General features: G+C 33.1%; 1 protein-coding gene across 2 annotated transcripts in view; it reads left to right on the plus strand.

The window, feature by feature from the left end:
- The window catches only part of LOC108366521 (slit homolog 1 protein), a 36,211-nt gene extending 24,035 nt beyond the window's left edge, over positions 1–12,176 (plus strand). For both annotated transcript variants that reach the window (XM_017620941.1, XM_017620942.1), the window contains 3 exons: positions 6,022–6,202; positions 6,261–6,400; positions 10,318–12,176. In XM_017620941.1, the coding sequence (XP_017476430.1) occupies positions 6,022–6,202; positions 6,261–6,400; positions 10,318–10,598 (602 nt within the window). In that variant the 3' untranslated portion in view covers positions 10,599–12,176. The remainder of the gene's footprint in view (positions 1–6,021; positions 6,203–6,260; positions 6,401–10,317) is intronic.
- Positions 12,177–15,477: the final 3,301 nt, after the last annotated feature.

The following is a 15,477-nucleotide window of genomic DNA, read 5'->3' on the forward strand; positions in this document are numbered from 1 at the left end:
TCAAATGAGACAGAAAATTCTGTAGAGTTTAAAATCAAAACGCTTTTTGGTTTACAAGGACGAATAGGTATTTAAAATGCGCTTTTAATAAATTTTATCTTTTTAAGTTAATAAAGTTTGCAGGACGAAATTCGATGATGAGGTGGTCGTCCTCAAACAATAATTTTTTCAAAAAGAAAATATATCGCAAATTTTCCAGGATATTAAAGCACAAAAATTGTAAAGGACATTTTCCATACCCATTCGTCCTTATATACCAAAAAAATTAATCTGTTATAATTCTAAAAATTTTTTTCTTATATATATGATACACGTATCGTGTTATCCTACATTACACCGAATTTTTTAAATAAGTTTTGGAAACAATCATATTTTTTAAATTTCAAAGTCCTTTTAAAATAAATCCTAACGTCAGAGAGAAAAACTAAGTACGCAGTTTTACAATAATTTACCCTTAGTTTCGCGAATATATTTATTTTTGTGTGTGCAAAATTTACTGTTGCACGGTTTAATAATATATAGATAAGATAAAAAGGTCTTATATGTAAATCGCAGTGTTTCCAACTTTTGAATTTCAAAATGAACCAAAACTTGGAAAAAAGCGTTTTACCACACTAAAAGCACTAAATTTTTTTTGAGTCAAAGGATACTTTTTAACCGANAACTTTGGACCACGTCAACCGATTTCGATAATTCTTTTTGCATCGGAAAGGTAGTGTCTCAGAGGTGGTCCCATACTAATCTGGTTAAGATCCGATCAGCGGATCATGAGATATATATATATATATTTTTTTTTTATATGAGAGTTGAAGTCGGTTTTTTTTTGCTAAAATTTACTTGTTTTCATAACAGTTTGTATTTAACAAAAGTAAAAAAAAATAAACAATATTTACAAGTATAAAAGAATATATCGATTTCATAACGATTGAACAGCCACCTTAAAACTGGTATACCTATCTCGCGAAAAGAAAAATCGAATCGCAACAAACTAAAATGAATTTTAAAGGGGAAGAGTAATTCTAAATGATAAATTATTGTTTTCATAATATAACCTCAAATATCGCCAAAAACCGTGTTTTTGGCACTTTGAGGTTTGGATATCTCACGTGCTAAAGCAATTCCGCGGCCATATTTGGATTCAGCAGCAAAATAGCTACAAGATACGATGTGGTCAAAGGACTTTCACACAAATTCGTTAAAGTTTTCATCGGTATTTGTTAACTCGGTAACGCTACTTTGCTATTATGATCAGCTAATTGGCCATTTACAGCTTACGCGCTTATGGATTTTTTTTTGATTATTTGATACAATTATATTATTTTAAGATAAATTTATATAAAACACACTTCATATTAAACTTACTCATAATTTGTACATCTATTTATGAATTAAATATTATTGTTTAGTTTGTAACTGACTTAAAAAAAACGAGGAGGTTATAAATTCGTCGGGATATTTTTTTCTTTGCTTTTTATGTATGTTACCCTATAACTTTGGACCACGTTCATCGATTTATATAAAGTTTTTTTTTTTTTTTAAGGAAAAGTGGTACCTCCGAGGTAGTCCCATACTAATTGGGTTTAGATCCGATGATTTGATCATGAAGAAATTAACGGTACTCTAAAATTATATTCAACAATTTTTATGAGCTGGAGGCCATTTTAAGTGAAAACTTATTGTGGAAAACGGCCCCAAGCTCATAAAAATTGTTGAATATAATTGTTATAAGGCCATAAAATAACAAAAAACAAGTAGTATATAATAAGGTATATATAAATTAGTTTCGATAAGGAGGAGTGGGACATCCCATAGGGTGGAAATTTTTATCAGTTATAACTTCGGAGCCATAAGTCACATGAACTTCAAATTTGGTATGCAGACATATCTATGGTGGGTGCTTATAGTAGGCTATATATATGTATATGAGTTTGTAAGAGGGGGCGTGGCACATTCCATAGGCGTGAAATTGTTTACCAGCTATAACTCCGGAACCATAAGTCACATAAGATTGAATTTGGCATGCAGATATATCTATGATGGGTTCTTATAGTAGGGTATATATAAATGAGTTTGTACAAGAAGGCGTGGAACATCCCATGGGCGTGAAGTTTTCAAACAGATATAACTTCGGAACCACAGGTCACATGAACTTGAAATTTGGAGTGAAGATATATGATAAATGTCTATAGTAAGGCATATATAATTTTTTTTTTTTCGAAGGGGACGTGGCACATTCCACAGGCGTACAATTTTGTATCAGCTACAACTCCGGAATCATAATTTACCAGAATATGAACTTTGGTATGAATACATATCCATAGTAAGGTTTGTATACATGAGCTTGTAAAAGGGAACGTGGAGCATAGGTGAGGAATATTTAAACAGCCATAAATTGGGATCCATAAGTCAAATGAACTTGAAATTTGGTATGCAGACATATATGTATTTGGGAGGTATTTAGTGTAAAGTATATATAAATAAGTTTGTAAAAGGGGATCTATTAGATTACTCGGATATTTAAAACTGTGTGTTTTTTTTAGCCTTACAGTCCTTAGACCATTTCGAAATGGAAAGATTAAATCGTTTTTTTGATCCCGCGATGCTATTAAACGAAAAGTGTTCATTCACAATGAATAAAACTCCTTTCGAAATAGGCAGCTAAATGGAATGTGCCGTAGTAGACTAATTTTAATTTAAAAATTCTATCGTTACCTTAATCCACCTAATTAATCCTTAATCCACTAAATTAATAATGAACAAGATTTGTAGTAGTACGCAACGCCTGGGTTCAAACCCTGGTCAAAGCAACATCGCAAAAAATATAGAAAAAAGGTTTTTTTTTAACAGCGGTCGTCCGTCGGCAGGCAATGGCAAACCTCCGAGTGTATTTCTGCCATGAAAAATAGCTTCTCATAAAAATACAATCGCCGTTCGGAGTCAGCGTAAAACTGTAGGTCCCTCCGCTTTGTGTGACAACATCAAGGCGCACGCCACAAATCAGAGGAGAAGCTCGGCCAAACACTAACATATGTGTAAGCGCCTATGTATTATTATTATTATATAGTTGTTGAAGCACGATGAAGCTAAAAGTATGGTTCATAAGTATGCCTTAATTTAAACAGAAAGGAAATAGTTTGACTCCAAAAATTGTTGTGTCGAACCTTTTACTCTGAATTTTTTGAACATTTTTGGGTAAGCAGTTTTATGACCCAAGGAATTTAAGAATAACCAACAATAGGCCGCCAGAAATTCACGTTCACATTTTTATTTTTTTTTGCGCCGGTCTTTTATGTTTTTTTTTTACTTAATAATTGCAATTTATAAAAACTGGCATTGATTTTTTTAAATTTGTCTGCGATCTTGAGAGTAATTTTTATTCCAAAAACATGTTAACTGAAGGCACATTTGGAAAATACGTCGAAACGGTCTTAATCTTTCTATAACTACTAGTCCTTATAATATTACATAAAATGCTACAAAAAAGGAACAGTCCAGCGCCTTCGTATTGGTCTGCAGGCTGTATCGGAGATACAGCCGCTACATTTAAACGTAGAATACGTGGTATGGTTAAGAGCATATCCAAGTCAAAAACGAAATCACACACTAAGAAAAAAAGGGTTTTTCCAAAATTTTACAAATTTACATACTTCTAAGTGAAAAGAACTCAATGGGAATATAAGCGAAAGCCCTATTTTTATTTTTATTTTATACCATTGTTTTTTGTGTTTATTTTTACCTTGGCCTTTATCCTTTTCTTTATCTATGTACGTCCTCACCTTTACTTTTATTCTTGGATTGGACTTTTTCTAAATGTTGTTTCACTTCGAAAAGTCTTCGCGTATTATGCATACATGTGTTCATATATGTATGTACATATATAATATGTATGTACATATGTATGTATAGACATACATAGATTACTAAAAATAGAAACAGATCCACATTAACTGCAATCAACATATGTACGTATGTATGTATTTACATATGTACACACGCTGCGATTAGGTTATAAATAGCGCGCCTCTGTTTATCAAAAGCCGCATTACATACGCATACATACTTTTTGTCTCCTTCCCACACTTCCAACATATGCACGTGTTTGCAAAATGATGACGAGGTGATTTTGTATGGAAAATCATTTATGCCCATATATTTGAATAAAATAAACATATATAGAAGATATCAACCAATACTTCCCATATACCAAACGAAAGGAAAACTCTTGAATTTTTGATTAAAGAAAACAAAAACAAAATCATTCGAGCGGTTTTCGAGCATTTTGGTAATGAAAAAAATTTGCAAATTTTTTCAACAATTTTTTGCCTTAAAATGCTCAATATTTGTTAAATTTATATAAAATTTGTACCCGATAATATTTCTACTGCTCCAAAGAACCTATATCCCGAAAATGAAAGTTATATATGCCAACAATAAGTTGCTAGAGCACTTTAAAGGCTCAAAATTGACCCCAAAATAAGGCAATGTTTACCGTTGTTTTTACGACAGAAACCGAATTGGTTATTTACAAAAATGAATCTGTCGACAGGTTTGCAATTTTATCTTTGAAACGCCATACTTTTCTTTGAAATCGCTTTATTAGTTCTCGTGCAATAAGCGTTTTTGTGAAGCTCTAAAAATTACAACTACAACATTTGAACATAGCCCCCATACCTTAAGGTAAGACGTATTCTACGTCAAAATGTGTCTCTAGAAGTATGTAAAAACCTTGATTTAGTACTTTTAATTATGCTCCTTCCTGTAGTCAGAATAATTCGAGCGCGGTATCAAATCCAATTTATTCGACAAAGGTGCTGATAGTTGCTCTTACTTAATAGGAGCCTTCTAAATTCATTGCCGTCCCCAGTTCTGCGCGATTGGCTCCACTTTTGGAGATAGCCGTACTTGAAATTTTGTTTAAATTTTAACTATTATATAAAAAAAAAACTCCCTCAGTTTTGAAGATATTTTACTAAAATTTTGCACACGCTTGTATTTTAATATTAACAATATTATTTAATCTCCTAAAATCATCGAATCGGTAACATCTTGCTCCCACATACAACTGATTGTTCAGGTACGTTGTTTTGCGTTATAACTCCTCCAATTAAGCAGGTAAAAATTTATTATAGTCACTTTAACATATAGCACGCATATAATTTATTATTCAGATATGAAGTTAGAGTTATTGCGCACAAACACATATCTGCGTAATCAGTTGTATTGGAGCTATATGTTAAAGTGAACCCATTTCGATGATTTTAAGAAATAATTAAGGTAATACTAAAACCCGTTATGTGCAAAATTTTAGTAAAATAACTTCAAAACTGAGGGAGTTATTTATAAAATAGTTAAAATTTAATTAAACTTTCAAGTACCGTTATCTCCAAAACCGGAGCCAATCGATTAACTAAAAGATTACGAATAAAATGGTATATAAAACAAACGTGTGCTCACAAATTTAAAAATTAATATTTTTTTTGGAAAGTGTGTCTACTTTTTAGATTTTCCCATATAAAAAGTATGCATTAAAGCGTTCGAAAATTAATGCAATAAAGTATACTACGTTTTTGGAAAGAAATTGATAAAGTAAAGATATTTAACTACTTTGTGTTTGTTATTTTATGTCCTTATAACAATTATATTCAACAATTTTTATTGAGCTTGAGGCCGTTTTAATGAAAAACTTACCGCGGGAAAGCAACAATAATTTAAAAAAATGGTAGAGGTGATAGCTTTTCGGAAATCACCACATTTCCTCATCAGACTTCTTTCAGTAGGATTCGAACCGACCATCCACTTGATTCAGCCAGTTGCCTACTCACTGTGCTAAGTTCGCCTTGCGAACTTGTTTTCACCACTTTTGGTACTAAGTTATCAAAGTGGCAACCCTGATCACAAACATACATAAAATGTGTATATGTATGTATTTCGCTCTCAAACTGTATTTTTTTAATTTAAATCTAAATATAAAAGGCTTCACTTAAAAAACTTTATCGTAGTATAACTAAAATCGAATTTCAGAAAATCTTCAATATCTCCGCTTGGGTGACAACAAGATTCAATCCATACCTAGCGATGCCTTACGTCCATTACATCGTTTGCGTCACCTAGATTTAAGGAATAACAACATAAGTTTTATACAAGAGGATGCTTTCACCGGTTTTGGAGACTCGCTCGCATTCCTCGATTTCCAGAAGAATGAGTATGTCCTCATTGAATACCTCCACCGTAAAATGATTTAATATTTATTATTATTCTAGCATAAAAGTATTGCCGAGTATGATTTTCGAAAATCTCAACTCTCTTGAAACGCTCAACATTCAAAATAACAAATTATCACGCATTCCACTGGATATAATGGAGCCAATTACTGATACGTTGCGCATAATCGATATCACAGGTAATTTCATCTTTACTAATATACAATCATACGCTCCCAGACATTTGAATAACACACCCTTATAATCATCAGTATGTACAGTTTTCCTTTTGTTCGTTTAATATCCACTAACTTACTTTATAAAAATATAGCAAATTCTAAGTGTAAAGGGTGTACATTAGTGAATTTTATTGCTCTCACCCCTAGGGGGTTCTATATCGAAAAAATACCCCAAACTTTTTTTATTTTGAATCAATAACAATACCCAATTGTTTATTTAACCATTTTTAATACATAGCATAAAAATTCCGACTTTACTTTTTCCACATGCATTTTTGGACCACTCTAGTGTGCATACCTACAATGGCGGTCTTAGTTTTCTAAGATCTGACTTTTGACCCTCTATATATAGAAACTAAAGCATCTGTAATAAAAGTTTGCACAAAAAAAGTTATATACCGTTTAAATAAGAGAAAAAGGTGAACCACCTCTGTATTTTTACTTTTTTCGCTTTGTACATGCAATAATTAAAAATAATTTTTTACCAAAAGTCCAATTTCGAACTTCGAAGGCCCATAACTCGATTTCGGAGGCTAACTTCGAAAAACGGAGAACTTACTTTTTTTACTTATGCCGAGTGCTGTACGGCATTACACTAAAATTGAATAGGCTATAAACACCTCTGAGAAAAAAGTTTGATATTTTGATGAAAACTTGATGACTTTTTTCAGTGTTCTAAAAAACTTTAAGCTTAGGTTTATATGGTATTTCTTAGGGAATGAATTGAAGAATTTTAAAAATTAATAAATAATAATAAGTGGCAAACAACATCCTTTTGAATTTGGTCCGAAATGACAGATATGTCCAACACTGTATGTATGTATAAATATATATAATCAATGACTTTATAGAATTAAATTCTTGTAAAAATTACATAACATTGCTTTATCGATTTTTTTTATAAAGTTTTTGTTTATGTGTTTAAATCAGGGACGTGAACCGGATGAAAAATTTGGTCGGTTCGGTTTAGCGGTTCGAACCGTTTTTGCACTTTTGGATTGGTTCGACAAAGCGGTTTTTTAGTCTGTGAACCGGGGTTTTGGTTCGGTTCAACGGTTCGGAAATAAAAAAAATAATGCGCAAGTCTAAGTGTAAAGTGTCAAGTGCAGCAACGCGCAAGGTTAAATTTCAAGTGTATGTTAAATGAGATGAGTTGCCTTTACATTTGATACTGCCACATGGTAAACAAACATGGTATGAAATAGAGATGGGCACGGGCCGGGCTTTTGGCCCCTGCGGAAGCCCGCGGGTACGGGCCGGAATATTTGCTATCAGCACGAGCTCGTGCGTGCATGGGCGTTCAGTAAAATTTCATAAAAATAAAAAAATTTCACGAATAAGCACGAAAAAGCCCGTTGCTAATACTATAAATTTAGATAAACAAATAAAAATCTATACTAATTATATAAAGAGAAGTCCCTTTTTTTTGTAACAGGTAATCTCGCGAACGGATGGTTCGATTTTCATAAAATTTTGTATATAAATAGCTTTCAGTAACCACCATGTTTTAGGCTAAAAAAATTTACTTTTTTCGGGTAGGAGGACCAGGGACCGATCTATTCGAAAAAGTCGAATTACCGATCCGATTTGCTAAAAATTCGGTACGTAGGTAGCTTTTTAGCATATATTAGCATATGTGGTCCATTTTTTTCGAGAAGTGGACCAGGGACCGACCTATTCGAAAAAATCGTATTACGGTCCGANGTCTTTTGAAACTGCCACCTGCCGCAAGTGTCCCAAGGATAGTTTTAGGGTAAACAAAAATCTATATGTAAAGGGGGCGTGGCGCCTCCCATACAAACCGAATTTCTCATGCTACATATCTCTGAAAGTGTGCATGGTAGAGTTCTGGAACTAGGTATGGAGATATACGAAATCAATCGCANCTGCCACATGGTAAACAAACATGGTATGAAATAGAGATGGGCACGGGCCGGGCTTTTGGCCCCTGCGGAAGCCCGCGGGTACGGGCCGGAATATTTGCTATCAGCACGAGCTCGTGCGTGCATGGGCGTTCAGTAAAATTTCATAAAAATAAAAAAATTTCACGAATAAGCACGAAAAAGCCCGTTGCTAATACTATAAATTTAGATAAACAAATAAAAATCTATACTAATTATNCTTGTTGTGTGTTTGAGTGGGTCTCTGGATGGTTTAGTTTCACAATGTAATCCGACAGTTGGCGCTGTAGTTGAGTTATTACTANACGAAAAAGCCCGTTGCTAATACTATAAATTTAGATAAACAAATAAAAATCTATACTAATTATATAAAGAGAAGTCCCTTTTTTTTGTAACAGGTAATCTCGCGAACGGATGGTTCGATTTTCATAAAATTTTGTATATAAATAGCTTTCAGTAACCACCATGTTTTAGGCTAAAAAAATTTACTTTTTTCGGGTAGGAGGACCAGGGACCGATCTATTCGAAAAAGTCGAATTACCGATNACTTTGAAATTGCAACCAACTATACTATAAAGCTTCTAGGACATTCACTATGGAACCGGGTCATTGTTGCCGCCAGGNAAAAAGTCGAATTACCGATCCGATTTGCTAAAAATTCGGTACGTAGGTAGCTTTTTAGCATATATTAGCATATGTGGTCCATTTTTTTCGAGAAGTGGACCAGGGACCGACCTATTCGAAAAAATCGTATTACGGTCCGATTCGCTTAAAATTTGGTACGTAAGTAGCTTGTTAGCATATATGATCCATTTTTTCCGAAAAGTGGACCAGGGACCGATCTATTCGAAAAAATCGTATTTACGGTCCGATTTTCTNGGGACAAATTTATTTCGCTTTGCGAATAACCGTGCTATGAAATGCCGCACAACTGGAGAATTTCGAGAACTTCTTCCCGGATATAACACTTTCCTTAAGCGGCAAATGACCACCAAGCCATAATCTTAGTAGACGAATGTGCCAATGAAAATCGTAAACGTGAATTGTTGGTTAAAATGTTGGACCAAAAAGTTTCAATAAAATATATACAAATTTTGGGCGGGACGAAGTTCGCCGGGTCTGCTAGTACAAAATAAAAATAGTACATATTTAAAACTCTTTTGATAAGAGAAAAGGAAAAAAAGAAATATTTGGAAACCGATAGCAAAAATAAGATACTTAGTAGTTTTGTTTACATATCTGTACATAAAACACCTTCCACTTTTTCTACTTCCCAAAAAATATATTTTAAAAATCTTTGATGTAAAAAATTGATTCGGTTAAGTAAATATACATACATAAACACAAAATTAAAAATATGTACATACATATGTATACATATAATAAAAATTGGCTTTTTATTTCCGGGCTTGGACGTCTCCCGTCGTGCCGGGCCCCACTAAAATTCTTAACGTGCGGGCTCGTGCGTGTTTTTTAAAGTTGATTTTGCACTCGTGCCGGGCCGGGCCTGAAAATTTAGGCCCGTGCCCATCTCTAGTATGTAATTCCATATTTAACGAAAAGAAACAAAAGCGTGTAAATTTATCTATTGAAAATAGGTTTAAACGAACCTTTAAACCTTTATGAAAAGTGGTTCGGTTTTCGGTTCGGATCAAACATTTGTGGAAAATTTCGATTCGGTTAATGGTTCAGTTAATTAATAGAAAAAGTCGGGTTTCCGGTTAAAAACCGGTTCGGTTCAAAACCGGTTCACGCCCCTGGTTTAAATAATCGATCTTGGTTTTAAACTACGTACACTTCATTATATGTACATGTTTTATTTAAGAACTTATTTATGTAAGTTAACAAGAAGATTAACTTCAATAATTATGTTCGCTTAAGTACCCGCATCGAGGTACTAGCAAGCTAGTATTGCATACATACATACAAACATACTTAAATAAATAGAGAAATTCAAAAACTTCGGTCTTTTTGCAGATAATCCGTTGATATGTTCATGTGAGCTTACATGGTTCCCAAAGCTTTTACAGGACCTGAAGAATCGAGATGACGAGATGGCGCAGAAGAAAAAGCCCGTTTGTCACATGCCTATCGAAAACCGACAATACTACGTACAAGCAATGCCATTGGAAAAGATGCACTGTGGCGGCATAAGCGCCGGCACATCCATCTACAATGGGATGCAGTTACGTGTGCCGCATTTGAGCATGGTCACCAACGTGGCCGTTAGCATATTTGCGTTAATGCATATATTTTAAAAACTCACCGCAACGGCAGTAAACAAATGAGCAATTACTTCGGTATATTGGCTCGCTCTGAATGCCATTTGTAAGCGAATGTGTTCAGCTATCAAATCGAATTCAACTATTTGAAGGAATTATAAAATGGAGAACTGTGAACGGATGCCTTCGGATTGTGGGCAGAAACAAAATATATATGTACATATCTACATATGTCGACACGTACGCGTAACGGTAGAGAGAGAGAGTCATAGATACGCGCCAATATATAACTGTTCAAAATTCAACAAACATACATATCATGAAAGATGCCATTAAATTCTTACACAAACATTTATATATTTAATATGTAGGTATTAAGGTTTTGTGACAATTTAAAAAAAAATCTGAGAGAATTGTATTAAGATTGTTCTATACACATATACATATGTAAGTATATGTACACTAAAAGATTAGCCTTTTTTTTGAAAGATTTTTTGCTGAGAGTACCTAGTGTAAGAAAATAACTTTGAAACTAAGCAGCTATGTTTGTATGAAGCTTACGTGCAAGTATATTTATTGAAATTATACATCTACTATATGTATTCCTATTCAAATATTTGCTAAAAGGTATTTTCTAAATGTTTGTTAAAACTATTTATTTATACTTTCTTTTTATATACACTATTGATAAATAACGCAAATTCAAAGGGAAGCTACTAATGCAAAATAAATGTCGTCGTTGTGAGATACAATCATTTTTGGGTTTGAATAAATTAAACAAAAAAGAGTGAAGTCAACTGCAAAAATGCAACAATGAAAACAAAAACATTACAAAAAAATAGTAAATGCGTTCGAAAATGGTAAACGCTTACTAAAACATTTTATTTTAAATTGTATCCAAAGGACGTGTAAAGCAAAATATGTAGCTGGTTGCTCTGTTACCCAATATTAACGCGTGACAGGAACAGGAATTAAAGCGGGACTTATTTGAATTGGAATGCGGAAGAGGCTACCGCAGGCTAGGTAGAGGATTAGAATGTGAGTTGCAGCTTATCTGTCTTAGACATTCTTTAATCGATTGCAAAAAGGGAAAGTATTACCGAACTCCAAATATAGACACACCCCCACGAAAGTCACAAGAACTGATTATGGAATAAGTAGTTTGTACTCGTAAATAATGTGAGCAAACAAAATTTTTTTTAACCGTATTATGATTACTATGTGTACAAATTTGGCTAGTTAAAATATGAAGCTTTTGATTGATCAAGACACACATACATATGCACAGATTCAATGAGAGCAATGCTAAATCCCCAATAATTTCAGATGGGATGAATAGTTAACTACGTACTTGAAAACTACTTTTTCAGTGAAAGTTAACCTGTGGTGAATTTTTAAGCTACACTTAAAAGAGAGTACACATGATACAAAAAGTGCGCAATATGACTCATGACAGATAACTTCTACCTTTATTTGACTAGTTTACTTCACTACGACAAACATTTACATTTTACATAACTCCAAACAGATCAGTTTCATTTTGTTGTGCTTCCCGAGCAAAGGTAGAGGACAGAACTACTTAAACAGATGAAGCATATTATTGAACAAATGCTTGGTTGAATTTATTTCTCGCGAAAGCTTAAACAACAATACCTAAAAATGTTAATATTCGACTCGTCGCATTAACTAATATTAGGAGAGTCTATTGCAGTAGCTTCGCATAATATCGCACATATCACGCTAAGCTATAGTGTTTAATCGGGCAAACCGATAGACCTAAATACGTGCATACATATATAACACATACATATGAACATGTGCCAGTCATGTGTAAGGTAGAGATTAAAGGCAGACACAAATTTTTATAAAAACTTTCCAGTTAAATGTGTTTAATTAGGATAAAAAAATTTTGTTGACAATTTGAGATTATGTAAATGCATACATACATATGTACGTATATACAAACATATGTATACAAACGAATATTAGAGTACGTAAATCAATCAAATCGAAGGTAATGAGTAACAGCATGGAATCTTTGAAAAATGAAAATGTGCAAATATTTTCAAAATGGGTCAGTAATCAAAGGTTGTATGTTTATACTCAGAAACTGAATTTTTACACAAACCAATTAAAGTAAATGTACATTAGCGAAAATTGTGGTCTTTGAAATATTTATTTTGAGTATAGTATTTATAACACACATAGCAATTTTTATATGTATACATGTTTATTTATTCTATTTTAAATGTTTACAAAATTAGTTTCTCTTTAAACCAACGAGCAGCTTTATCAAAGGGTCAGATTGTGGCGGCACTTGGTTTAAAAGAGGTCAGTGAAATGTCGTTCCTTTTCCGTTCCTTTATATAGAGAATAAGTTTTTAAAATAGGGATATTTATAGCAAATATTTGTATTAAGTTTAACGGAAATAAAGAACAGCCAGGTTAGTCAAAAAACAACAATATTGATCGTTTTATTCAACCTCTTTATATTGATATACAAATTAATTCTTTATTAGGCGCATAAAGAAAATAACACAATTATTCGCATGGGGTCTCGAGTGCCAACAAAAAATTGTTGGAAAACGGGTGTAAGAATTACACAAAACGAATTGTGTATTATTATAGTAAACTCTTTATTATCTTTAGCTCTACCATGGATTTGTATTGTGCTTTTATAGTATGTTTGTGGTATTCATCGTCTAACAGACAAAGCATATAATGAATCCGATCTCGCCGTATACTTGTTAAGTATTACTTATGCAATATTAAAAGCACAATTTTGAGTTACATACAGTGGTCGTCCAGTATAACGGATGTCTATATAACGAACGCTCCATATAACGAATGCGTTTTTGAAATCTATTGATTACTCTAAATAACGAACGGTTGAAAAAAGCAGTATTCTACATAACGAACGGTTGTTTTCTTTGCGTGCTTGAATGAGATGATTTTGCATAATTATTGCGTGGGTGGAATAACGACTAGTTCAAAAGAAAAACTTTACATGATTTGGCATGATTTTTTATTTACTTTTGCGTACGTGCAAATACCATCGTTTCAAAAGAATATCTTCTTACAAGTGATCCGGTTTATTGAACTGGAAAAACGCCTTCGTCGCGTAATTGTAATTAACATTTTAAATTATTGAGGACTTTATAAACAAAAAATCATTAAGGGAGTTTGGAATGAAATTTGGAATTCCGAAGTCAAGTGTATGCATCCTTATAAAGTCTCGCGAAAAAATCCCGAAGTGTTTGAAAACTGCTAACGGTGCACAGTGGGGCAAAAAAGGTTGCCGTGGACAAATGAATTTTGAGTGCCCAAATATGAACCGATTTCAAGCTTTTTTTTTTGTAATAATAGTTAATTAAATTTCGCGTCGATCTATCCGTGGCGATTTTTTAAAAAAGTTCTGGTTTTTTATTTATTTATGTTGAAAAATGAAAGAAAAACAATTCACGTTTGAATGCTTCCACTTTTTGGGAAAATGCTTGAAATTAATTTCAAATGTCTGCTATTATTTAAATAAATGTTCATAAATATTTTTCCATAGGATACATTTAATTAAAAAAATGTATTTAAGCCGTTTTTTCGCTTTTTTCTAATCGAAAAACTCGAGAACAGCTGTACAGATATTACTGAAATTTTGGACATCGACTCTAGACCCTCAAAGGATGATAATAGAAGAAAAATAATTTCGATATATCAAAGGGGCGTGGCACCTCCCATACAAACTGAAGTTTTCACACAACATATCTCTGGAAGTATTCATCGTAGAGTGCTGCAATTTAGTACAGAGATATATAATATCAACGCCAAACTCATGGAAAAATGGGAGTTATTGAAAAAGAGGGCGTGGCACCTCCCATACAAACTGAATTTCTCACACCACATACACATTCTAATCTATCTCAAATCAGTGCTGTGATTGATGATTGAAATTGACGGTATTGAATATGAAGATAATAATAATGACCCCATAACTGTAAAAGGTAAAGCCTACTTATGCAAAGGTTTAATAAATCCATCAAACGCTCTGAACAAAACGATATTGAACTCTCCAGAATATTTGTTTTAAGAAGTTTGCAGGAAAAAGCTGTTAATTTCAGCGTTATACGAGCGAAGAAGCGATCACTAATGGCTGTTTTTTTTTTGTTTCTAATAAGAATTAAGCATCTACATATGTATTCATACATTTTGTTTTACAAATTGCTTTATATTTTTGTAGAGCAGGCATTCTATGATGCTCATATCGCACACCGTCTTCAAAAGAGTCACAACTCAAAATTTGGCATTTTTGAAATTATGCGCTAAAAATGTACACAGAGCTTTTATTTACCTTTCAGCATAAGATGGAGCAACTTTTTGTTATAATTTGTTTAAAAAAAACCTAAGGTAAAGTCGCCCTTGCCCATATGATGTGAGCATGTGCTACGACAGGCTTTCCCACCCCTGTGCTACGAAATAGTTCTTCGCATTTTCTGACGAACGTATTATTTTGAGTTGTGACTCTTTTGAAGACGGTGTACGATCTGTAATGTAGAGTCGGATTTTATTAAATTCTCATAATAAAATTTTGGTTCGATATAGCGTATGACCCCAGACATGATATCATTCGTTATACTGGACGGCCACTTTATTTATATACCTTTTATGAAAATAAAGTAAACAAAAATACTTATTTTTTCTCAGAAATTGTTGTGGCCGACCTTATATCCGAGTGGAGGGATATGATTGATGGTACCCGGGTTCGATTCCTGGTCTAAGCAAAATCCAAGAAGTCTGAAAATAACTAGATCCAGGAAGCTCATGCACTAAAAAATCGAAAATATGCGCATATGAAAAATTTTTTCCTAATATCTTATTACATTAAACGAGCAATTCTTGTATATAAATACATATAGGCTTCTCG

The sequence above is a fragment of the Rhagoletis zephyria genome, unplaced genomic scaffold (genome assembly GCF_001687245.7).
Source record: "Rhagoletis zephyria isolate East Lansing unplaced genomic scaffold, Rhagoletis_zephyria_1.1 Rzeph_scaffold_02303, whole genome shotgun sequence".
NCBI lineage: Eukaryota > Metazoa > Arthropoda > Insecta > Diptera > Tephritidae > Rhagoletis > Rhagoletis zephyria.